This window comes from Corvus kubaryi, unplaced genomic scaffold (genome assembly GCF_017639235.1).
Source record: "Corvus kubaryi isolate FWS band 111438036 unplaced genomic scaffold, C.kubaryi_AGA036_p1.0 37373, whole genome shotgun sequence".
Taxonomy (NCBI): Eukaryota; Metazoa; Chordata; class Aves; order Passeriformes; family Corvidae; genus Corvus; species Corvus kubaryi.
In genome coordinates, this window is record NW_024581121.1 from 449,351 (window position 1) to 473,473 (window position 24,123).

Sequence of the window (24,123 nt, forward strand, 5' to 3'; positions counted from 1 at the left end):
AGGGGAAGGAGAAGCAGGAGAAGCAGCAGAAGAGGATAGAGGAAGAGGTGACATTTATTTTTCTCATTAGGACAAAGCAGGGAGGAGCGTCCCAGCCCCGGGGCAGCGCGAGCTCCCCTGCAGCAAAGCCTGGGGGCAGGAGCGGGGTCCTGATGCCCCAGTGACCCTCCAACGCCATGGAACTGGGAGCACTGGGGCTGGACAGTGCTCCCGCCCCCTCGGATGCGGCGATGAGGGGACCCCCAAGGCTCCTCTCGCGGGGGTCCTGTGTTTTTTTGGAGGAGCTCAGGAGCAGCTGCTTCTCCGCCGGCGCAGCAGCGCAGTGTGGGGGCTCCTCTCCTCCTCTTGGTCGCTCTCACAGCAGCGCTGGGGGCACAGGGGGGCTGCAGGGCAGGCACAGCACTTCCCCCGGAGAAAGAGTCCCCCCCAGAGGAGAGGGCACCCCAGGTGGCGACAACCCTCATCGCACAGCCACTGCACAGCACCCCACCCTATCCGATGCCCCCATCTCTGGCCAAGCCCCCCACCACACTTCCCTCATCCCATCCCAGCAACAGGGGGGTCCCACTCTCTGCCCCTCCTGCCCAAAACAGGGGGCCTGCAGCATAGAGGGTGCTGCCATAGCGGGAAACTGAGACAGACTCCGCAAATCCTTCTCCCCCCTCCCCAGCCCGTGCTGGGCGGGGTCTGGGAGCTGCTGGGGGCTCACCAGTTCCTCGTCCTCCTTCCCGAGGTCGCAGAGCAGCCGCGTGCGGCACAGCCGGTTGCAGGCGGACACTGTGTTGTAGGAGAGCTGGGGGACAGGAGGGGAGGGGGTCCGAGGTGGGGGTCCCTCCCCAGCTCTACCTCCCCCACCACAGCACTACAACCATCCCTGAGATGGAGCCAGCCTTGGGATGGAGCCCAGCCTGAGCTCCCCAGGGCACTCAGGGGTGAGGGGACGCCACAACCGGGCACCCGTTCACCTTCCACTTCCTCCGAGCGTTGAACTTGCGGAAGTTTCTCATGTTGATGGAGGAACGGCTCCGGTTCAGCGCCTGCTTCCTGCTCAGGGGCTGCGGGGGCAAGGACACGGCACTGGCACCGTGTCCCCACCCCGCTCCCAGGGGTCCGGCACCCATCCCCTGCCTGTGCCTCTCACCTTGATCCAGGGGTGGACCAGGCACTCGGCTGCTGTCATGCGCTGCCTGCGGCACAAAGGAGGAGGTGGGGTAGGGGGGTTCCTGCCCCACACATCCACCATGGGGATGGGGAGATGGGGATGATGCTGGTGGGGACAGAGAAGGGAACCAGATGGACGTGGAGATGATGGGGATGGAGATGTGGAAGAGATGAAGATGGAAATAGAGATGGGATGGAGATAAGGATGGGATGGAGATGGAGGTGGAGATGGAGATGGAGGTGGAGGTGGAGGTGGAGGTGGAGATGGAGGTGGAGGTGGAGGTGGAGGTGGAGGTGGAGGTGGAGATGGGGATGGGGTGAGGTGGGGTGGGATGGGATGGGATGAGATGGTATGGGATGGGGGTGAAAACAGAGAGGAGATGGAGATGATGGAGATGGAGATGAGGATGAGATGGAGATGGGGATGGGGATGGGATTGGGATGGGGATGGGGATAGGGATGGAAAGAGAGATGGGGATGATGGAAGTGGGGGTGGGGATGAAGATAAGGTTGGGGACAGGATAGGATGGAGATGGGGATGGGGGTGATGAAGATGGGGATGGGGATGTTGAAGGTGGAGATAACAGAGGTGGAGATGGGGGCAGAGACGGGAGGGAGATGGAAGGGACAGGGATGGGGCCTCACTCTGGCTCCTTCACCAGCAGCTGGCGGATGAAGTCTTTGGCCATCTCAGAGGTCTGGCTGAAGCAGCGCTCCTCAAACTCGTAGGCGCCAGCCACAACGTTGGAGAGGGTCTCAGCATCCGTCTCACCCTGGAAGGGGGACAGGCCACTGAGCCTGTGGGGACACAACAGAGCCACTGAGTGCCAGCACAGCACCAGCTCGGCCACCCCAGCACCCATAGTGTCCCTGTGCCTCAGTTTCCCCCAGCCACAGGGAGCACTGCCCCAAACTCACAGAATGTACGTGATGACTCCGATGCTCCTGAAAGTCAGAGGTGGGGGTCAGGCACTGCCCTCCCTGGGCCCCCCCCATGCCTTGTGGCACCCGGGGGGCCCCTCCCCACCCACCAGCTCAGCCTGTTGCCCCCAGGTCCCGACTCCTCACCACATGTCGGTCGCGAGGCTCAGCGGCTCATAATTAATCACTTCGGGAGCTGGGGGCAAACACAGAGCCAGGGTGGCACATCAGAGGGACAGCGCCATCCTGCCACCTCCCTCCCTGCATGCCTGGGGGTCCCGCCACCACCCCAGGAGTCCCCTTGCTGTGGCCCCCCAGGGCAGCCCAGCTGCACCCCCAGAGCAGAGCTGTGCAGGGACCCCCCGGGATGTGCCAGCCCTGTACCGATGTACTGGGGGGTTCCACAGAGGCTCCTGAAGGTGATGCCATCCTCCAGCTGCTGCGCCAGCCCGAAGTCGATGATCTTGATCCAGGGCTTGGGGACGTCCTTCTCCTGCAGCATGATGTTCTCGGGCTGTGGGAACAGGGCCGGGCACAGCGGGGTGATGGAGGGGTGGCGAGGGGTACAGCAGCACCCTGGGAAGCTGGCAAGGATGGGAGCAGGGCTCTGGAGATGCCTGGCAGCCCCTGGATCCTCAGGGCGCGAGGATGGGGCGGTCCCCCTGGGCACCTTGAGGTCGAAGTGGGCAATGAGGCGAGCATGCAGGTATTCCACCCCACACAGGATCTGCCCCAGGAACTCGATGGCCTCCTCCTCTGACAGCATCTCCTTCTCCGCAATGAAGTCAAAGAGTTCCCCACCGCTGATCCTGCGCAGGGTGGGGACAGGGGAGCTCGGCCACCTCCAACACGTGGTGTGAAAAGGGGGTCCCCCTCGCCTCAGCCAGGAAAAAGGGGGAAAAGGGGGGAAAAAGGGGGAGAAAGGGGGGGGAAAGAGGGGGAAAGGAATGGGGGGAAAAGGGGGGAAAAGGGGGTAAAAGGGAGGAAAGGGGGGAAAAGGGAGAAAAATGGGGCGGAAGGGGGAAAAGGAGGGGGAAAAGGGGTGAAATGGGGAATAAGGGAGGAATAAAGGGGGGGAAAGGGGAGGGAAAGAGGGGAAAAAGGAGAAAAAAGGGGGGGGAAGGGGGAAAAAGGGGAATAAAGAGGGTAATAAAACTCACAGCTCCAGGACGAGCACCACCTCGGCTCTGCTGGCGAAGAGGTCATGGAGCCGCATGATGTTGGGATGGTTGAGCTGGCGGAGGATGGTGACCTCCCGCTCCACCTGTGCCCGCTCCAGCCCCAGGCGGCTGCCCCAGCACCGTCGCGTCTTCACAAACTTGGCAGCGTAGAAGGTGCCGGTGCTGCGCTCGCGGCAGAGCCTCACCACGCCGAAGTGACCGCTGCAGCGAGAGCTGGGCTGGGCCACTGCTGGCCTGACCCCAGGCCGGGGGAAGAACCCAGAAATCCGGGCACCTCTGGGGCTCCGGTGGAGCTGGGATCCCTGCCTGCACCCTGCTTACCCTGCCTGGAGCCCTGCCTGCACTGTGTTCACCTGCCTGCAGCCTGCTCACCCGTGGTGGATCCCACCCACCTGCCCGGATCCCACTCACCTGCCCAGATCCCACTCACCTGCCCGGATCCCACTCACCTGCCCAGATCCCACTCACCTGCCTGGATCCCACTCACCTGCCCAGATCCCACTCACCTGCCTGGATCCCACTCACCTGCCTGGATCCCTGCTCACCTGCCCGGATCCCACTCACCTGCCCGGATCCCACTCACCTGCCCAGATCCCTGCTCACCTGCCCGGATCCCACTCACCTGCCCAGATTCCTGCTCACCTGCCCGGATCCCACTCACCTGCCCAGATTCCTGCTCACCTGCCCGGATTCCTGCTCACCTGCCCAGCTTCTCCAGCAGCTCATACATGTCCTCCACGTTGCCTGGGCTTGGGCTGGCTGCCAGGCCCTCACTCCCCACATCCTCCCTGGGCTCAGCCACATCCTGTGGGGCAGCATCAGGACCTGGCTCAGTCTCCTGCCAGGGCACGGTGACGTGCCAGACCTGGGGGTGCAGGGACCGCCATCCCCTGCAGAACCAGAAGCCCCCAGCACGCCTGCGGGTGCAGGGACCCCCACCCCAGGGAGCACCACAACCCCCCAGCACACTCGAAGGGCAACTCCCCGGTGCGTGGTACTGCAACCGAGCTCAGGCCCTGCCCAGTTCTTCCAGTTCACACTGAATTCCTTCAGCACGTGGAAGCTTGGAGACTTTCACCCCTTGACCAAGACCTGCAGGAGCTGCTCAGGGGGCTTGGAAATGGGGCAGGGGCAGGAAGAGAGGGGGTGACAGCAGCCTCCCTGTCCCTCACTGTGCTAGGGGTGCAAAATGCAGAGAAAACACAACATTTGGGGTTTCTTTTAAAGAAGTGAATTAAGAGCAGATGAAAGCACCACGGTGAGCTCAGCCATGAGAGCCCTGCCCAGTCACTCCCAGCCCCCTGGCAGTGCCCCCCCCCCCCCCCCCCCCGGGCCCGGGGCAGCCGGGGGGGTGTCAGGGGCACCCCTCGGCCCCCCCCCCAGCCGGGACCCCCGCCTGGCTGCCCTCGGCCATCCCTGCAAAGACAAGAAGGCCCAGGGTGAGGGGGTGCAGTGGGTCCTGGCAGCGGGGGGGCAACGGGGGTGGCTTCCACAAGACGCTGCCAGAAGCCTCCCCCATGTCCAAGAGAGCCAATGCCACCGGCTCTGGGGTGGACCTGCCACTGGCCAAGGCCGAGCCCAGCGGTGATGGCAGCAGCGCCTTGGGAGAACGGAGTTAAGAAGGGAAAAAAGCGATTGCGCAGAATTATCTGCGGGCAGAGAAGAGAAGAGAAATGTGTGAGAGCAACAGCTCTGCAGAGGCCAAGGTCAGGGAGGAAGGAGGGGCATGAGAGGCTCCGGAGACTCCCCCACAGCCCGTGGGGTCCCTGGGGAGCAGAGACCCCCCTGTAGCCCTGCAGGAGCCCCCAGCCCAGCAGGGGATGCCCAAATGGGGCTGTGACCACCGGGAAGCCCCCGCTGGAGCAGTTCCCGAGGCACTGAGCCTGGAGCAGGCTGGGGCAGAGCTGCAGCCCGTGGGAAGGACTCCCGTGGGAGAAGTCCCTGGAGAAGTGTCTCCCGTGGAAGGCAGGGGCCCCAGGGCAGAGCAGGGCAAGGACTCCAACTGCTCTCACTGAGCAGCAGCAGAAACAACCTGTGCTGAGCTGCCTGGGACCCCCATTCCCATCTCCCTGCGCCACTGCAGGGAGGGAGAGCCCGGGAAGGAGGGAGGGCTGGTGGGGAAGATGTTTCTAAGGTTTGTTTTACTTTTCATTATCCTGCTCTGATTTGATTGGTAATAAATGCAATTAATTTCCTCGAGCTGAGTCTGTTCTGCCCATGAGGTTAATGGGTGAGTGACCCCTCCCTGCCCTCATCCCCACCCAGGAGCCTTTTGTTCTATTCCCCGTGCCCTGTCCAGGGGAGGAGGGCAGTGACAGAGCGGCACCTGGCATCCAGCCCCCCGCCGTGGCGAGAGGGGCTTTGGAGGGGACAGGCGCCTGCCTGCACCCGGCAGAGTCCCCCGCTCGCTGCGCTGAGGTGGGGACGTGTCTCACACCCGGCAGCTCCAAACCACAAACCCGCCTTTCTCGGCTCACTCAGAGCAGCCCAACGCCGGCACCCAGCCATCCCCGTGCCTCAGTTTCCCCAGCTGTACAATGGGGTGACGCTCCAGAACAGAAGCAGAGAACGGGGGATATTGCTGCGAGCCCCGGGTTTGGGGCCACCTCCATGACCCCGGTTGTGCGTCCCCAGGAGTAGAAGGTTTCCTGGGCTGCGGGTCCGAGGCCAGCAGGAGAGAGATGCGGGTGGCAAACTTGGGCCCTTCCCCAGGAAAACCCAGGGGCATTCTGGAGGGGTCTGACAGCCCCTGAGGATGAAGGCAAATCACAGGACGCAGCCTGGCAGTGAGTTCCCGGCCCCACCGGGCTGTGCTGCACCGCTGCCTGCCCCAAACAGGGGTTGGGACCCTTTCCATCCCCCCACCGGGGCCCTAAAGGACACTCAGTGGTCCCCAAGCCCAGTTCCCCCTCAGTCTCTCCTATTCCCAGCCCAGCTGTGGCCCCTTACCCTCCCCGAGCCTTCCTCCACATCCAGCAGCGCTTCTTCCTCGCTCCCCAGCCAGCCAGCACAGGGGACAGTCACTGCCCACTCTGGCTGTCCTCTGGGCCCCCGGCTTGGTGGGGGCACCCGGCCAGGCACCGCTGGCCCCTGGCACGGCGCGGCGCGGCACTGGCCGGTCCCCGGGCGGGGACGTGCACGGGGGCGGCTGCAGCTGGAGCCGGGCCAGCATCCCCGGGCATGTGACGCGTCCGTGGGGGGACAGTGCGTCTGTTTGTCCCCTGGGCATGGACACAAGCAGCTGACTCCCCACGCCTTGCCAGACACCCCCTTGCACTGTGCTGCTTTTGCAGGGAGGGAAACTGAGGCACGGGTGGCCCCCGGTGGCAACCGCTGAGCTCCTGGGCAGGGCTGGACCCGCGGGGGCTGCGGGGGGCAGTTTCCTGTCCCACCATGTCCTGCAGTCACTCATCGGGAAAACCAAGGCTGCCAGAAAATGAGCTGCCAGGTCGGCATCCAACTTCCAAAAAGCCCCGTTGGACCCCAAAACCCCCCAACCAAGAGAGCCCCCGAGCCCGGCATGTCCTGGGGACCTGGGACCCCTCACCTCCAGCTCCAGCCTTCCTCCAGCACCCCGGCAGTGCCAGGCTGTGCCTCACAGTGGCGGCATCCCCGGGGAGCTGGGGCAGGGTCTGGCCACAGCGGCTCAGGACAAGAAAAGCTCTTTGCGTTCCTCCTGCCGTGGGCTCTTGATAACACTCCCAGCTGTGAAGAGGAGCCAAAAAAGGCCTTTTAGGAACAGTTCCTGGTGGTTCCAGCCTCAGTTCCTTGAGGAGTGGCCGGGGCACTCCGGGATGAGCCGCTGGCAGACGATGTCCCTCCCTCTCACCGGCGTTCCCCCCTTGCGATGTGCCGGTGAGGGCTGCAAACAGGAAACCTGGCTGACACCGCGAGGGGAAACGTGTGAGGCTATGAAGGTTTTGGGGAGGGACGGGTTTCTTAAGGTGGAGAGAGCCGGGGCAGGCGCCGCTCCGTGTGCCGGGGGCTGCTGGGGGGCACCGGGCGCCGTCCCCGCCCCGGGGTTTGCGGAGCCGCTGCACGGCGCATCCATCCCCGTCCCGGAGCGATGGATGAGCCGGACCCAGCCCGAAATCCTTGCGCTAATCCCCAGTCCCTGCAAGCTCTGGGGCGCAGCCGGGCTGGCACCGCTCTGGCCGTGGGTCCAGCCGGAGCCTGGCACCACCCGGGCGGGAGCGGCAGCGGGCACACGGCAGAGCCGCAGCGTTGGCAGCTCGGCTGCTGCTCCCCGCAGCGGCGTCCGAAGCGCTGATGCCCCAGGACAGCCCAGGAGTGTGCCTGGCTCTGACACCCAGAGTCGGAGGAAGGGGAATGGTGCTGGATTCCACCATGCCAGGACTGAATCCTGGCTCACCATGTGAGCCTGGCACCACCAAGCCCACTGTCCCCACCGAGCTCTGCTGTCCCCACCGAGCTCTGCTGTCCCCGTGCCCAGCGGTGCCAGGTCCCGGCATGAGGACAGGAGGGACAAAGACACCTTTGCAGGCTCGAATGTGCCAGTGGGCAGGTGGTCAGAGTCCCCTCCTCACCACAGCCCACCCAGCTGCCGGTGGCACCTGGATGTCACCCCAGGGCCACCATGCCACCTTCCTGTGACGTCTCCTCATCACATGAAGGTTCTTGCAGCTTCGGTTGCTGCTTCCTGCCTGTCGCAGGCAGCAGAGGCAGGAGCACAGGCAAGGCAGCGGTGCTGCCCCACCCTGCCTGCCCCCCTGCTCGTCCCCCTGCCCACTGCATCGCCTCCGGCCACCGGCAGCCAGGGCCCCACGTGGCCGAGCAGAGGTAGGAGCGTGGGCTGCGGGTTGGGGCTGTGGTTGGATTTGCAGCAAGGCCCAGGAGTGATCCCTGAGCAGGGGCTGCAGGACAGGGCAGCACCAGGTGGTGCAGGGATGTTCCCCCTGCCCAAAGGCAGGACAAAGGGCACGGTGATGGGGTGAAGAGAGAGGGAGTGGGGTCCCCTACCCACGCCAACCGTTCCAGCCAGATCTTACCCCCTTTCCAAAGGGGGAAGTCCAGCCCGGAAATGTCTTGCAGAGCAAAGCTTTCAGCCCATTTCAAGTCTGCTCTGACTCGTTCCCACCTCAGGAGTGCAGGGTTTCAGAGGCGCACCCTGCCCCAGGGAGCAAATCCCCCCGAGCTGCCCCTCCGAGGCCGAGGTGCTGAGATGGGGGAGTAGGGATGAGCCCACCACCCCTGCCCAGGACTCCCACCCAGCTGGGGGATGCACAGCGAGCTGGGGACAGTGGCATTGTCCCCAGCTGCCTGGCCATGCCTGGGCAGGACCTGACGCAAATTCTCCTCCCCAGCACTCCCCGAGTTGGGTTACTGCAGTTTGGAATGTTTTGTTTCTCTTCCTCACCTTCCCCTGCCTGCCAGGGCGCAGGGCCAGGCTGGGCACTGCCGTAGGTTAAAGGTGGGGTTGGGGTGCCTTTCCTGATGGCTCCCCTTGCTCTCAGACAAGCCTCGACCCACTCCTCTGACTCAGCTTTGCCTCCCAGATCCAACCAGCCCCAGCATCTTCCACCCCCTCAAGCATCTGCTGGGGATTAGCATTGTTTTGCTGGGTGTTGGCAGCTCCTCGGGTCGAGCTCAAGGTCCCTTGGGAGCTGCTCAGCCTCTCCCTCCCCTTCCCAGGGCTGACCTGACACCCCGGGGACTTCAGAGGGGCTGGAGGATTCCCATGCTTTCCCCTCAGCTCCTCCCCACCCACAGCACTGTCCCCAGGGCTTTTCTCCTCTGGGGTCCCAAGGTTACCGTCCCTTCCCATCGTGCAGGCCCAAGGTGGTCTCCCTGGGGAGGATCAGGGTGATGAGCCTGAGCTTGGGGAGCACAAGGGGAAGGTGATGCTCACCCAGGTTGTTGGTGAGAGCAGGGCCTGGGGGGGGGTGTCTTGGAGCCCCCAGACTCCCCAGTGAGAGGCCCCAAAGGAGGCCTCCCTGCCCCTGAGCCTTTTTCTCCCCATTTCCTGGGACAGGGGACCCCATGGATGATGACCGTCCCCTCTTCACCACCTTCAAGCCCTTCGGTGAGGACAACACAGCCAGAGCCAAGCCAGCACCCAACAGAACCCCCATCCAGCCCCCGGGGGCAGAGCAGTCCCCGGGACACCACAACAGACGTGGCAGGGTAGGACACGGGGACATGAGGGTGGACATGAGCCCAGCTCACCATCCCAGTGCCCCCACGCTCTCAGGGGCCGTGTCCTCACAGGCTGCACTGGGAGCCCCGTGCAGGGAGCAGAACATCCCTGGGGCACGTCCTCACCTGAGCCCCCAGTGCTGTCCCCTTCCCTCCAGGTCCCTCCAGGCTTCTGGTCACCTCCGCCAGCCCAGTCCCTGCCCGAGGGGGACCCGCGGCCAGAGCAGGTGGCCCTGCGTGCCCGGACGAGGCTGTGGTTTGAGCAGACACAAGCCCAGAGGCTGGGGCCCAAGGGGGAGCTCCCAACGTGGTTCCACGGCTTCATCAGCCGGAGGTGAGCGATGGGGAGGCCAAGGCGGGGAACAGGGTCAGTGTCCCTCCCCCTGGGAGCTGGATCCCCGGATCACACGAAGAGGATGAGGTCGAATGGCTCAGTGTCCCTTCCCACAGGGAGGCAGAGGAGCTGCTGCAGGATCAGCCCCTGGGCTGCTTCCTGGTCCGCTTCAGCGAGAGCACCATCGGCTTCGTCCTCTCCTACAGGTGAGGGACTCAGCCCTGCCCGAGGGAGGGGCCGACGAGCTCGGTGCCCTCCCGCCCGCTGTGCCCATGCCATCCCCTCTCCCGCCAGGGGCAGGGATCGCTGCCGGCACTTTGTCCTGGACCAGCTGCCGGACGGGCGATACGTGGTCCTGGGGGAGCGCAGCGCCCACGCCGAGCTGGCCGAGCTGCTGCAGCACTACGCCACGGCCCCCGTCACGCCGTACCACGAGTTCCTCACCGTGCCCCTGCCGTGTGGATGGGTGAGGTCCCGGCCCCCGAGAGCCCCTGCAGCCCTGGAGTCATTCCGGCTGCACGGACAGGGTGATTTTCCCAAGCTGGGGAATAAACCAAGGGAAGTCCAAGCATCACGAAAGCCGGGGTTGGAACCGCAGCCACGCTGGGGCTACCAGGAGCAAGGAGCCAGCCCGCGGCCAGCGCCCGGCTGGGTCTGCCCTGACCACGCACCCATCCCGACACCTCTCTGCTCTCCCTGCAGAAAGACGAGCCCCGAGGACGGGCGCAGCCCCCAGCTGGCAGCGATGCTGCACATTCCCCACTGAGCGAAGCACCAGCAAAGCTCCCGGGCTACAACCCAGTGTCCCTGGAGCTGCACAGAGCCGAGGGCGGCTCCGGCAGGGAGGTAATGAAGGAGAGGGAATGGAGGCACCTTCCCAAGGACGGCAGCCACAGGTGGCACGGGGCGCGGGGACGCGGTCACAGCCACCACGGACCCGCTTCCAGCCCTCACCTCCAGCCTGTCCCACCTCTCCCCCAGGCTCCCGGTGCTCCGCCGTCGCTCCCTGCTAAGACCAGCGCCCGGGGCGCGGCTCAGGGGCCGCACAGCCCCTCCGGCAGCGCGGCAGCGCCCGAGGCTCCCTATGCCCAGGTGCACAGAGAAGCCGCCCGCCCCGAGCCCCCCGAGACCAAGTACCAGCAGCTCTTGTGTTTCCACGTCTACGCTGAGCCCCGCGAGGACATCGCCCCCAGTCCCCCCGAGCCCGAGGAGCCCGGCCCCGAGGAACCCATCCCCTTCTATGCCATGGCCCGGGGCTGGAGCCGCCGCGCCGGCCCCGAGGAGAACATCTACTCCGAGGTGGCACTGGCCCGGCAGGATCCGCCCGCTCGGCTCCCCACGGCACCCCAAAACGCCTTCTCCACGCTGCCCCTCAAACCCCGGCCCCACCGCCGGCTCTTCCGCAGCGTTTCCAGCCAGGACTGCAAGAGGAGGCAGCTGTCGGCAGCGCCCAGCACGGACAGGGAGGACCGAGGAGCTTCCAGCACAGGCACAGAGGTGGGTCCCCAAGGCAGGTCATCGCCCTAGAGCTCAGCCCCAACACGAGTGAGGCCTCCCGGAGCCTAGGGGATCAGGGTTTGCTCCACACCAGGAGCACAGGGAGAAGCATGGAAACCTGGAATGGTTCAGGTTGGAAAGAAGCCCATCCCATCCCACCCCCTGCCATGGGCAGGAACACCTTCCACTAGCCCAGGCTGCTCCAAGCCCTGTCCAGCCTGACCTCGGGCATTTCCAGGGATCCAGGGGCAGCCACAGCTTCTCTGGGCACCCTGTGCCAGGGCCTCCTCACCTTCCCAGGGAAGAATTCCCTCCCAGTATCCCATCTGACCCCGCCCTCTGGCAGTGGGAAGCCATTCCCCCTCATCTGTCACTCCTTGCAAAAACTGGGTCCCCGGCCCGAGCCAAGCCAAGGGCTGGGAGAGTGAAAGAACAACTTTGTGCTATTTCCTGGCTCTCAAATCCACCTTCTCCCTGAAAATTCCCCAGGTCATTCTGAACCCTGCCCTGGAGCTGGATGACCCCGTGTACAGCCGGAGCACACACAGGGAGCAGCAAACCACGGCCATGGCTGAGAACGTGTACGAGCAGCTGCCTGGGGACTGTCCCTAAGCACCCGCACAGGTGGGCCCAGGACAAGACCTGGCTCCCAGGCAGGAGGAACCTCACTCAGCCTCCCTCTCACTGAAGGAAGCCCTCAGCCCTGCGAGGAGAGGTCCAAGGCTGCTGTTGGCCCCAGCCAGTGATGCCAATCTGCTCCATGGGGAGCCCCTGCTCTTCCGGCTTCCCAGCCCTGCTGGAGCAGGGGGGAGCAAGGTTACCTTACCCATGAACACATTCCAGGAGAGTTATGTTAATAAAATGAGGGCAAAAAAGGCTGTTACAGGAAAAACAGGGATGAGTTTGGCACAGCTGGTGCATGCAGTTGTTGGATATTAAATTGGCCAGAAACTGGAGTGATGCTGCAGGCAGGGCTATGCTGAACCGCCCCAGCCTGCAGCCAACACTCCAAGCCCTGCCTGCTTCCTCAGCCACAGAACTTGGGATGACACCAGTGTCCCAGGGCTGCCCCGTGGAGCACAAACCCCGGCTGGAACAACCCCAAGCCACGGTGGTGCCGGGCAGTGTCGGTGGTGCTGCCACCTCTACAGGAGCAGGGAGCCAGGATGGCCAAAGCTCGGGCTCGGAAGGAAAAGAGAGGGCTGGGGCATTGTAGCTGTTTTGTCTCCAGTAAAAATCACTTCTGACTTTTCACAAACCTGAATTTTGTTATTCTTAGAAGGCTGAAAGCAGAGCACGAGCCCTTGGAACTCCCCTTGGTGCTAAACCCGAGCCATCAGCCCAACGGGAAGTGGGAAAGGGAACCTGGGAGCTCCAGCCCCCACACAGGCTGTGCTCCACACCACAAACTCCCCGGGCCAAGAGGGTACCTGGATGAGGATCTGAGCCCCTTGTGATGGAAACGGGGCTGGGTGGGTTCATTAAAACATATATCCCTTTACCAAATCTCTTCTGGGAGGATTTCACTGTACATACAAGATATGAATAAATTACTCAACAGTAACTTTATTCTGATCATTCAAATACTCAAAACGGGCTCTGCAAAGTACTAAACATCCAGGGAACTAAACTAAAAATGAGATTAGTTTAAAATGTTCTAAGAAAAGACTTCAGTCATGGGGGTTTGCTTGTTTTTAAGAGGTAACATGGGAGAAAAACCACCTCTTGGGAGTTTTTCTTACCAGAAAAAGAAATATTGGCCATTTGAGCTGTGGTTACAACAAATAAAACCTGGAGTGGTGGGAATATAAGCTAAATAACCAGGCCAGCTCTCTGCTCATTTCAGCATCACTCGCTTTGGTGAACAACTAAGTGATGCCACAGAGATTTGGATCCATGGATTGAGCCAGCAGAGCTGCACAGGATTTGCAGTCGCATCACCTTGATGGAATTCCTTAAATAAAAAAAAAGGTTTAATTTGAAGAAGTTAGGGCTGGGCAGTCTCCTCTTCCCAGCCAGGAGAGTAAAGTCAACACTTAATTGAAACAGAACTGATACAAACAAGCTGGAAAATAAAAAGTACAGTTGGCAGCTCTCCTCTGCGTCTGCCCAGAGGAAACTGCCGCCCTCACTCCCAGCCAGCCGCACGTGGGACACTGGGACACTCAGTTTGATGAGTCTGGGAACAGCCTGGGGCAGGACAGTAGGCCTTGGGTCGGGGGAGGAGGAAAGAGGGGGAAAAAGGAAGGACAATATACATGCATACACGGCTCAGGGTATCCCAAAGCCCTGAGTGTGCCGGGCAGGAGAACCTCCCCTCCACGTGCAGCGCTTCCCCTGGCACAGGCTCTGACCTGCACAGGGGTGTCCCCTCAGCTCGGCTCAGGCTGTGGAGCCCAGAGCAAAAACACCAACTTAAAAACCAGGATATCAAAACCATCGGCATGAGAGGAGTGCTGGAGCGGCCCAGACACGAGGAAGCAGCTGTGAGGACATCTTAAAGGGAAGGACAAAATAAAAATTCCAAAGCCAGGCTTGATCTTGGAACTCACCGTGTTCTAGAAAGGAAAATGACACTCTCAATTCACAGCAAGTCCAAGAGAGGAGCAAAGTGGGAATTGGGAGTTTATTGAGCCTCTGCTGAAGGGTCTGGCGTCAGGAGGAACAGCCTGTTCCCTCAGGACAGGAGCTGGAGCCTCACACCCGGCACGTTCCCTGCGGTGCCTTGGGACCGTCCTTGGCTGATTGGAACCTTCCACGTTATCGTTTACAAGGAGGGAGGGGAGGGATTACAGGTGGAGTTTCAGGACCAGCTTGCAATGACCCTTCTTCCTGCCAGGCCAGGGAGCACAGTGTCCTCCCTCCCGCCGAGCAGCCCCGTCCCGGGGGCCTGGCTGACCTCCCGGAGGCCAGGAGACACCGGACACAGCAGGTCACCCGGGACGCCAGCCAAAAAGCAGGACAGATGTGTCAGAATCCGTATTTGGCTTGAGTCTGCCGTCTGCTGAGCTTGTTTTCAGACCATGTGTTTTTCAGTTCCAGTTCCCTCTCCTTGGCCTGCAGAGATGGAGAGGATGCTGTTACCCTCCATGTTTCAGTGACTCAGCAGCATTCCGGCCTCCTCCGGCCCCGCTCATGCGGATTACGGAGCCCTTCAGCCAGAAGCCTCGTTACAGGAGTTAGCATAATCATCCTGACAGAGGCCTGGATTAATTGGGATGCACAGGCATTTCATTCATGCTGAAAAGCAGCTTCTCGTGGGGATGGGCTCGCCAACCCCGGGGCAGAATCCAGCACAGGATCCCAGAGCCTCGGAACATGCAGGAAGGGCAAAGCAAAGCCGAAAGCTCAGGACTGGGACCCCCTCAGGGCCAGGATTCACCTCTGGCCCCACTGGGTCTCACTGGGACTCGGGGGGTTCTCGGGGACAGTTCCTGGTCCCCAGCTGCTGCAGGGGCAGCTCCACCAGCCCAGCCTTGTGTTGCCAAGTGTCAAACCCTGCAGTTCTGCCTGTGTCAGCTCCTACACCACAGGGAGGCCACTCACCTGATGGATCAGGTACGTGATCTGGTGTTTTCTCCTTTGCTGTCCTGTGGGCTGATCTCCTTTTTTCTAGAAAGCAGAAAGAGGTGAAGTGTTCAGCCTGGAGAGACGCTCCCCTGGACAGCAAACCAAGACAAGGGCCTGCATGCAGCCATCCCAAGCAGCATTTGTTCCCTATTAAACTGCAGATTCCTTTGGCTGAAGCACTTCCTGGCTGGCCCTCCCCACCCACATGTCGTGTTCTGGGGAACTCTGCTGGTCTCCCACAGGTCATTATTTACCAGGTCCCTGCTCCCCTCCCTGGTGACTGCCCAGCACCCACCACAGCTCCAGATGAGGCTGATGTGGGCACTGAGCAGAGGCTCCAACCCCAGCCCTCACCCTCCACCCCACCTTGCTGAATGACTTCATGGTCTTCTCCTCTGTCAAGGATTTGGTCAGCCACTGCTGGGCCCCGCTCAGCTGGTCGTCACCTTTGATGTCCACAAAGTTGATCTCTTCCCTCCCACGATTCCGCTTGCCTTGCAGACGCTTGAACTGAAGAAAGAACAGAACAGCTGGAACTACACCAAACACTGACCTGACTCAAGGCACAGCAACAGTTTTCCAGCCAATCTTTCAGAGAATCTTTCCTCCCCCAATCTTTCAGAGAATTTTGTTTCGCTGTACATCAGAGTATCTAAAACTACTTAGCATGAAGGTTATAATCTCACTTTCCTACAGCATTTACTCCTGCTTCCAGACTTGCTCAGGAGACCTTTGGAGTCCCGAGTCTCTCACTTTAAGAGCCAAAGAAGAACCTGAAGTTTTGCTGCCAACACATTCACCGGGTCTGTACCAGCCACAGTGTGGCCACAGGACCAGGGCAGTGCCCATCCCCTGTGCTGGCACTGCTGAGGCACCTCCAGTCCTGGGGTCAGTTTGGGGCCCCTCATGACGAGAAAGAGATTGAGGAGCTGGAGTGTGCCCAGAGAAGCAAACAGAGCTGGGGAAGGAGCTGGAGCACGAGGGGAGGCTCAGGGGAGACCTTCTGGCTCTCCACAACTCCCTGACAGGAGGGTGCAGCCAGTGAGGGGTCAGGCTCTGCTCCCAGGGAACAAGGGACAGGAGAAGAGAAAATGGCCTCAAGCGGTGCCAGGGGAGGATTAGGCTGGATAGAGAGAAAGTTTCTCCACCCAGAGGGTTGTCCCGTCCTGGCACAGGCTGCCCAGGGCAGTGGTGAAGTCCCCATCCCCAGAGGGATTTAAAAGCCGTGTGGATGTGGCACTTGGGGACATGGTTTAGTGATGGCCTTGGCAGTGCTGGGGAATGATTGCACTTGATGGTCTTGGAGGCCTTTTCCAACCTCAGGAACTGATTCTATTCTATTCTATTCTATCCTATCCTTATCAGGCCTGCAGACCCAGCTGGAGCAGGAGCCCAGCAGACTGTGGGAAGGACTCCACACATCCACCACACAGGACGAGATCCCCCCAGAAAAACCACCCAGCCCACGCCACCAGAAACACAGGACGTGCTGGGGGGGCAGGGCGGTGGCTGCCAAGTGGCTCCTGTGTTCTGGCAGAGCTCAGAGCCAAATTCCACAGGGGGACAGACAATGAAGTGCCAACCGCTTCGTCGTCGATGAAGGAGGAGTCGGTGCTCATCTCCTGCGGCGGGGCCTGCGCTGGTTCCACCTCTGGGTAGTACCCGCTGCTGTAGTAATCCTGGCAGGGAAAGGGAAACCAGCTGGTCACGAGAGCAATCCTGGAGCATCACCGAGCCATGGACCTGCCCCGTGGGCCGATTCCATCAGAGGGACAAACCAACAAATGCTTTGAGGGACTTTTCACAAGGCTCTGGAGTGACAGGACAGGGGGAATGGCTTCCCACTGCCAGAGGGCAGGATTAGATGGGATATTGGGAAGGAATTCCTCCCTGTGAGGGTGGGCAGGCCCTGGCACAGGTTGCCCAGAGAAGCTGTGGCTGCCCCTGGATCCCTGGAAGTGTTCCAGGCCAGGTTGGACGGGGCTTGGAGCAGCCTGGGATAGTGAAGGGGCTGGAACTGGATGGGCTTTAAGGTCCCTTCCAACCCAAACCAGTCTGTGATTCTATGAATTATTAGAAACAACCTGGGCTCAGACACGAGCTCCAGTGAGCCCTGACTCTGCACCCTCACATCCAGGGCATTTTCACAGGAGCGCACCTGTCAAACATCTGTCCAGCAAAGAACATCTGGAGCTCTCACACCATAGGAATATCCACTCGTGCCCAGTGCTGTGGCTCCCTGTCCCAGGTATCTTGGGCTGGATTCCCTGCCCCACGTCCCAAGTAGCTCCAAAGGGCTGGATTCCCAGGAGCACCCAGTAACTCACTTGAGCCCCTCACTCCACCTCCGGCCAGTGAACCCACCTGGTAGTAGCTCCCGGGCTCGCCGTAGGCTGGGGGGAACTGGCCATAGGGGTGGCTGCCGTAGTCCTCGCCGGGTTTGGGTGCCCAGCTGTGCTGAACTCCGCTGGAGCCCGCGCCCGTCTTGAACTCCAGAGGGGCGTTAGCGGCCGCGTCCTGGAACTGGGGCTCCGGCTCTGTCCCGGGCGGAGGGTCCTCCGACCCCCCCGTGCCGGGGTACAGGTAGGGCTCGGCGCCCGCGGCACTGGGCTCGCTCCTGTCGGACAAGGAGAAGTAGTTCTCTGGCTGCACCTCCTCGTCGCTGTCCTCCTCCTCCTGGGTGATCTGTTTGGTTACCTGCAGCGCCGCGCTCTTGGCCGCGGCTTTGATCGCCGACGGGGACGGAGTTGTGGGCACGGCCGGCTTGGGCACAGGTTTGGCTTTGGAGGAAGAGCTTGGGGCCTTGGCAGGCTTGGAGTCGGAAGCGTTTTCTCCTGCTTTCCTCGAGAAGGCGTAGGGCAGGAGTAACCGATTGGTCTCTTTCACTGTCATGTTTTTCGGCTGAGGAAGCAAAGCGGACAAGCCGGAGCCCTCGCTGCGTCCCTGGTGAGACCCACGCAGGACAAACGCACCACAGAAAGAAAAGAGTGAGATTATTCACTTTTCCTGACTTCCTGACAATCATCCCCCCAGTTCTAACACCACCTGTGGGTTTCCCGCTGCTTGGCCACTCTGAACACACGGCACAAAAGGCCAAGGGGATTTTGAAGGGAAATGAGGTACTTGCAAATATCTGCCCAATTCCCAAATTAATGCCTCTTTTGCCAAGATTTAAATTGGTGAAATTGCCCAAAAAAAAGGACTTGAAAACCCACAGGATTTCAGGAATATCCCTATAGCCACGAGGTGATCAGAGTGGATGATTTACGCAAGTGGAAGCCCAAGACTGGTTGCAGTCCAACACTTTTTCCAGTGACAATTGTTTAACTGAGTGCCCTTGTTACCTACCTGAAGAGTATTCTTCTTCTTTGCTGGTTCATCTTCCTCTGAATCTGACTGAGAGAGAAAACCAGAGCTCAGCACAACCTGAGATGGTAAACTAAAGAAGTTGTGTTAATAAATCCCAGGAAAATAAACCCAAAGAGATGGAAGACCTCCAGGTGCACAGCAGCAGGTCAGGGCTCTCCTTCAGAGGGACAGACAACAACAGAGTTACTGGAGGGGAAGCACAAACCACACAAAGGGTGTAAACTTCCCTGCAGGGATACAGAGAATTGTTCCCAATAATGCTGGAATTGCCAAATATCCAGTTAAAATTCGAGTGGAAAGCCTGGTTGACATCTGCAAAGGCCCTAAGTATCCTTATATTTTCATGGCTCCTCAGAGAACATGGAAGAGGCAACAAGGATTGAGGGCTTGTGCCAGTTTACCTCCAACCCATAAACCAGGGAAAGACAAGGAATGTGTGTAAACAAAGAGAGCTGGGAGTGACTGTAAACCCACGTGTCGGTTTGGGAGAGAGGACACACTGCAGCTGCCCTGGGGAGGGGCATCCCCTGGTTCATCTCCAGGGGATGAACTACAGCGATGGGAGGGATTTTAAGGAGAAAGAGGGAACAACTGAGGACATCAGTCACAGGTCAGGGGACCTCCAGGAATCCCAAGTGGGAACTGCTCAGAGCAGCTCCAGTTTAAGGTACTTTCTGTCCCTTCAACATTCACTTGCTCAACACTGACAACATGCAGGATGTGTGGTCAGAGCCCACCAGGCAGAGCACGGAGAGGGGTAAAGCAGGAACAAATCCCTGTTTGTTCCAGCTGCCTGGAATCACACCACACTGCTGCAAGGAGGTAGGTGAAAAGTGGCTGTGACGGGCTGGGATATCCTTCACCCCTCTGTCCCAAAGGCTGAACCTCCAGAGCTCCGGGTCTGGAATCTGCCAGACTGGGATGGTCATCGGGAGCAGGGTGGTTCAGGAAGGGATGGGGAACCTGTGTCCTCTCCCCCTCTTCCCCTGACTCCCCCAGACTCTTCCAGCAAAGCAACAGCACTGACTTCCTCTGGGCTCCCCCAAAGTGCTGCCAGGCCACTATTAATGGACACTGTTTATAAATCTTTCCTCGAGCCACCCGTCCCCATGGAAATGACCCCAAGCTTCCAGTTCAGCTCTTCCTACAGCCACAGGCACTCCTGTCACACCAAAACCAGCAACATGATTGTCACCTCCACATGACAACAGGCCAGGCTGGGGTGACCTGGTCTCATGGAAGGTGTCCCTGCCTGTGGGCAGTGTGGAACAGGATGAGTTTTAAGGGTCTCTTCCAACCCAAACCACTCCAGGATTCCAAGTGCTGGTTTAGATGAGATATTAGGAAGAAATTCTGTGAGGATGCTGAAGCCTGGCACAGGGCGCCCAGAGCAGCTGTGGCTGCCCCATCCCTGGAAGTGTCCCAGGCCAGGCTGGACAGGGCTTGGAGCAAGCTGGGACAGTGAAAGGTGTCCCTGCCCATGGCAGGGGAGTGGAACAAGATGAGTTCTAAGGTCCCTGCCAACCCACATAGAATCCACGATTCTATGACAGTGCTGTCCCAGAGGAAATGAGCAGTGGGGAGAGGATGAAACCTGATCAGTGGGGATCCCGAGTTAAAAACCAGGGGGACAGGGACCTGCCTTTCCCTGCTCTCACTGTCTGGGTCCACAAGCCCTGCAAGGCACAGTAAACACACACACACAAAAAAAAAACCCAACACAAAATGAGAGGGAAATGGTCACCTATAAGTTTGGATGATGCCTGAAGCCTTTAGATAAACAAGCAATAAATCGCCCAAAAAATCTATCACCTGCACAGCAAACAAAAGACTTTTTTGGGCTACAACGCCCTGCAGCTCCACATCATCAACTCGTTAACTCCACGAATAAAGAAGGGTGCAGATAATCTGGGTTTGGCTGCATTATGATTATAAATAAGGTTTCTATATCAGTTTAATTCTGCAAAGCGCTTTAGGATTAGGGCAGGCAGCCAGGACAAATCTCCCCGTGGATGACACAACAATAGATCCCGGTACCTCGGTGTGAGGGAGCGAGGGAAGGGACCCGCGGGGGGAGGTTTCACCCCCGAAGGGCTCGAGCAGGGGGTTTGTTCCATACTCACATCCCCCTTGTGCAGCTCGGGCGCCGCGATCCGCACCGGCTCCGTCCTCTTCTTTGGCTTGGGGAGGCCCAAACCCGCCCCGGGGGAGGCAGCGGGGGGCGGGCTGAGGGGGGAGGCGGCGGTGGCCGCATTCCTGGGGGGCGGCAGAAGGAGCCCCCTCGGCCGGGGGGGCTCCGCGGCCCCGTCCCCGCTGGCGGCCTGCTCCGGGGGACTCTCGGCTCCGGCCTGCCCCGGCGGGGCGCTGCCGAAGCCGCTCACGGCGGGCGGGGGGCCCATGAGGAACGCCGGGGGCACGGCGGGGGCTCTGGGCGGGGGCAGCGCGGCGAAAAGCCCCCGGGACGAGGGCTGCTCGGCTGCGGCCGGGGGAGAATCGGCGGCTTCCTCCTCCTCGCCCGCAGGCTCCTCCGCATCGCTGTCCTCCTCGCTGCTAGCGTAGGCCACGAGGGACATGGCCCCAGGGAGGGCGGCCCTTCGCGGGCAGCAGCCGCTACGCGAGGCCGGGGATCCACCCTCCGCGCTAGGCCGCACCGCCGCCGCGCCTTCAGCGCCCGCAGCGGGGAGGAAGGGGCGGGCGGGGGCGAGGCTACGCCGCCATGGCGGCCCCTCCCCGTGCGGTGGCGGGGCCGCGGAGCGAGGCGAGGCGACGGCGGCGGCTCCGCGCTCCCGGTAATGGCTGCCGGCAGCGCCCCGCTGCCCGCGCTGCAGCGACGCCGGACTACAACTCCCGGCGTGCCGCGCGAGCAGCGACGCGCCCGCCCCCCGATGTGCCCCGCCGCGAGGCGCCACGGGAAATGTAGTCTGTGGCGCCACGCGGTGGGACCCCCGTGCGGGACCGGGACAAGGCCCGGGCACAGGGGGGATGCGGGAAGGGCCCGGGGGACGGGACGGAACGGGACGGGGACGGGTATGGGGATAAGGATGAGGAAGAAGACGAGGATGAGGAGGCGGGAGAGCCCAACCCACCCGCGCCAGGCCACTCGATTCATTGCCAAACCGAGCCCTGAGCTGGGACTGAGGCTCCCGGTGTGTCCCCGGCGCCCGGTACGGCGTCACTGTGGGATACAGACCGGGGGTCTGCGGGGGCTCTCCCTGCCTTCCATCCTTTCATCCTGGGGTAGTTTGGGGTAGGATCAGTGCTGTGAGCCCCAGCGGAAGCTGCTGGACTGGGATGCAGGAGGCCTGGCCAGGACCTGGTTTATCCCTCTGGCGCTTTGCTGATTTTCGGTTTGACGCCTTTGACCTCCTTCTGGGTCGTTCTGGCCTTAATAAGCAGTGAGCTGGGCTCGAATTTGGGTCCCCAACACCCAGGGAAGCGATTTGCAGAGCTGCTGTGAAGTACCGGCACAAGTAATTAAAGCAAAATGGAGATAAATGAGGAGCGTATCCCGAACCCTCTATCGTTTGGAACGGTGTGAAATCCAGCCAACGTGCCCCGTCCCACCCCTCCTGGCCTGTTCTGGAGGGCTGAGGAGTGTTAAAAATACAGTATTAAAAATAGGCATTGAGGCCTTGGGGAGCGGGAGGGACAGGCACGGGAGGATTCCAGGAGCTGGGACACATGAGTTAGGTTTTCCCCCACTCCTTACACGGCTGTGACCTGGGAGGGCAAAGCCAAGCGATCCCAGCGCAAGGACACTGAGGAGGAGGACGAGGAGAAGGAAGGTGTCCCTGTGGCCACGGAACTGGTCTGGCTCGCAGAAAGTCCCGCCTGTGTCAGCCTCTCTTCAGCAACCCCTTTCCCTGAGAATGTGGGTTCCATATCCACCAGAAACAGCAAGACTTTGTCTTTGCTGTGACAAACACAAGTGCGGCCACTTGAAGAGCGAACCCCCATCACAGGGGCTGAACCCCAGAGCATGTCAAAGCCCTCTCACAGCTCCACCAAACCGCTCTAAAAATCCAAAGGAAACCAGAATGGAGATGGGGATTTTTGTGCATCAGGCCCACTGTTGCTGTCACTTCCCCAGCAAAACAGAGTCATAGTTTGAGCTGGAAGTGACCATAAAGATCATCCTGGGGATTGGTTGGGATCTTCCTGGCAGATTTTTTTCACTCCTTCCTAAGTGTCTGGGTTTGTAAATTTTTAGGATTTAGGAAAGGGAAAGGGGTGATGCCCTGAGAAGCACAGAGTGGTTCAACCACCCCAAGCTCTAATACAAGGCAGCCCTCATCCTCTGCCAAGGAAAATCAACAAGGACTCTGGCAGGGAGAGGAGGGACCCAGTTTAAACAAGGTCTGGCTCCTGCTGTGCAGAAGGAGGGAGGAATCCTTGTTTCCCTCGGCCTTTGTCCATTTTTCCATTGCAGGTGGAGATTCCTTGAGACTGGTCTCACCCCGAGGCAGCAGGATCCTGCTGTCAGCTGTGACCCTGAGGATTATTTATTTGTGTTACTTTGCAGCTTGCTAGCAGAAATTAAGCCAAGGAAAGCACACGGGGATGGAAAGAAAAGAGCCCAGCCCAGGAGCCCCGACTGCCAGGTCAGGGTGGAGGTTCTGGTCTTGCAAATGACTTAATCTGTGTTTAATTTAATCCCAGGTATTTGCTTGGGCCCAGCTTGCAGCCCCTCACCCCAACAGGGACAGCAGCACCCAGGTTTGGTCTGAAGCTGGGACCAAGGTGATGATTTATTTACTCCCCTGGTGACTTTGTCACCCTGTAACCCCACGCCGAGGCTGGCTAGGGCCCAAACTTCCTACCCAGGCATCCAGAGATTTCCCCTGCACCCTGAGCAAACCTGGGAGCTCCAGCCCAGGCTCTGCAGGACAGGGGGTTTCTAAGGAAAAATTCTTTGTTCTGCTGGGGGTGAATGGGGCAGCTCGGCCGAGGGGACCCTGGGTGGGCACCAAACGCTCCCAAGCCTTGATTTTCTCTCTTTTCAAAGGCTGACCTCCCTCTCCCATCACATATTCAGCTGCAGCCAGGATGTGGGTTTTAGGGATGCTGCTACACCCGGGTTTACATCGTCTTACACTGGGTTTACACTGGTTTTGCACTGGTTTACACCAGTTTTGCCCTGTTATGCATGGGTTTAGACTGGCTTTGCACTGGTTTGCACCAGTTTTGCACAGTTACACATGGTTTTACAACATTTTCGCACTAGTTTGCACGTTTTGAACTGTTTTACATGGCTTCTCCATGTGTGTTGTTTTACAGCAATTGTGCACCCTTTTTACATAGGCTTACACTGGTTTTGTACTGTCTCACGCAGCCTTTACCCTGTTTTGCATTGGTTTAAAATCAGTTTTGCACTGTTTTACGCGATTTTATGCCGTTTTTGCACTGTTTTACAGCGTTTTACACCATTTTGGTGCTGTTTTACACTGGTTTTGCACTGTTTTACAGGTGTTCTTCACGGTTTCACATTATAGTTATGCACCGTTTTACATGTTTTTACACCATTTCGGTGCTGGTTTACACTGCTTTCGCACTGCCTTACACCGGGTTCACGCCCGTTTTCCTTTGGTTCACATCGATTTCGCACGCCGTAACACCAAATTCGTCCCGGTTCCACGCCGAACCCACAGGCGGGCGTCCCTCTGGTGTCACCCCGGGCGCGTCCCCGCTCCCTCGTGACACATCGCGGCTGGCAGCATCCACACCCCCTCCGGGGCCACCTGCAGCCGGGCACATTTCGGGCGCCGCTCGCGTTTTTGGGGGCTGGCTCCGCGCACGGCGCACGCGGCCCCGTGGGCGGGCGGTGGGTGTGCGCGCCCAGGCAGCGCTGCCGAGCCGGCGAGCTCCGAGCGCATCCACCGGGAGGAGGAGGAGGAGGAGGAGGAGAGGAGGAGAGGAGGAGGAGGAGGAAGGGGA

General features: G+C 60.3%; 3 protein-coding genes across 4 annotated transcripts; 1 reads left to right on the top strand and 2 right to left on the bottom strand.

The window, feature by feature from the left end:
- Positions 1-36: 36 nt before the first annotated feature.
- LOC121667697 (death-associated protein kinase 2-like) lies at positions 37-6,236 on the bottom strand. The gene is made up of 12 exons (XM_042034642.1): positions 6,213-6,236; positions 3,965-4,068; positions 3,243-3,464; positions 2,753-2,891; positions 2,467-2,596; positions 2,230-2,278; positions 2,080-2,106; positions 1,807-1,959; positions 1,142-1,187; positions 966-1,055; positions 710-793; positions 37-366 (listed from the first exon to the last, which is right to left on the bottom strand). The coding sequence occupies exons 2-12, from the start codon at positions 3,991-3,993 to the stop codon at positions 286-288; spliced, it is 1,050 nt and encodes a 349-aa protein (XP_041890576.1). The 5' UTR covers positions 3,994-4,068; positions 6,213-6,236; the 3' UTR covers positions 37-285.
- A 551-nt stretch (positions 6,237-6,787) lies between these two features.
- On the top strand, positions 6,788-12,508 carry SH2D2A (SH2 domain containing 2A). 2 transcript variants are annotated; one of them, XM_042034634.1, is made up of 8 exons: positions 6,788-7,118; positions 9,256-9,407; positions 9,578-9,753; positions 9,870-9,959; positions 10,048-10,219; positions 10,456-10,599; positions 10,735-11,250; positions 11,740-12,508. In XM_042034634.1, the coding sequence occupies exons 1-8, from the start codon at positions 7,058-7,060 to the stop codon at positions 11,860-11,862; spliced, it is 1,434 nt and encodes a 477-aa protein (XP_041890568.1). In that variant the 5' UTR covers positions 6,788-7,057; the 3' UTR covers positions 11,863-12,508. The 2 variants fall into 2 exon arrangements, with proteins under 2 accessions (XP_041890568.1, XP_041890567.1); XM_042034633.1 differs by lacking the exon at positions 6,788-7,118 and adding an exon at positions 7,449-8,063.
- A 288-nt stretch (positions 12,509-12,796) lies between these two features.
- Positions 12,797-20,978, bottom strand: PRCC (proline rich mitotic checkpoint control factor). Its single transcript, XM_042034638.1, has 7 exons — positions 20,313-20,978; positions 18,169-18,216; positions 17,185-17,763; positions 16,404-16,499; positions 15,187-15,330; positions 14,797-14,862; positions 12,797-14,307 (listed from the first exon to the last, which is right to left on the bottom strand). The coding sequence occupies exons 1-7, from the start codon at positions 20,760-20,762 to the stop codon at positions 14,221-14,223; spliced, it is 1,470 nt and encodes a 489-aa protein (XP_041890572.1). The 5' UTR covers positions 20,763-20,978; the 3' UTR covers positions 12,797-14,220.
- Between the last annotated feature and the right edge of the window lie 3,145 nt (positions 20,979-24,123).

Excerpts from the sequence above, each read along its gene's own strand:
- LOC121667697 (XM_042034642.1), bottom strand. The coding sequence starts at position 3,993 with ATGTATGAGCTGCTGGAGAAGCTGGGCAG. Across the intron at positions 2,892-3,242 it reads GTGGTGCTCGTCCTGGAGCT|GATCAGCGGTGGGGAACTCT; the intron begins GTGAGTTTTATT and ends CACCCTGCGCAG. Across the intron at positions 1,960-2,079 it reads GGAGTCATCACGTACATTCT|GCTCAGTGGCCTGTCCCCCT; the intron begins GTGAGTTTGGGG and ends GTGTCCCCACAG.
- SH2D2A (XM_042034633.1), top strand. The coding sequence starts at position 7,892 with ATGAAGGTTCTTGCAGCTTCGGTTGCTGCTTCCTGCCTGTCGCAGGCA. Across the intron at positions 8,064-9,255 it reads CCCCACGTGGCCGAGCAGAG|GGGACCCCATGGATGATGAC; the intron begins GTAGGAGCGTGG and ends TTCCTGGGACAG. Across the intron at positions 10,600-10,734 it reads AGGGCGGCTCCGGCAGGGAG|GCTCCCGGTGCTCCGCCGTC; the intron begins GTAATGAAGGAG and ends CCTCTCCCCCAG.
- PRCC (XM_042034638.1), bottom strand. The coding sequence starts at position 20,762 with ATGTCCCTCGTGGCCTACGCTAGCAGCGAGGAGGACAGCGATGCGGAG. Across the intron at positions 16,500-17,184 it reads AGCCCGGGAGCTACTACCAG|GATTACTACAGCAGCGGGTA; the intron begins GTGGGTTCACTG and ends TTTCCCTGCCAG. Across the intron at positions 14,308-14,796 it reads TCACGTACCTGATCCATCAG|GCCAAGGAGAGGGAACTGGA; the intron begins GTGAGTGGCCTC and ends CCATCTCTGCAG.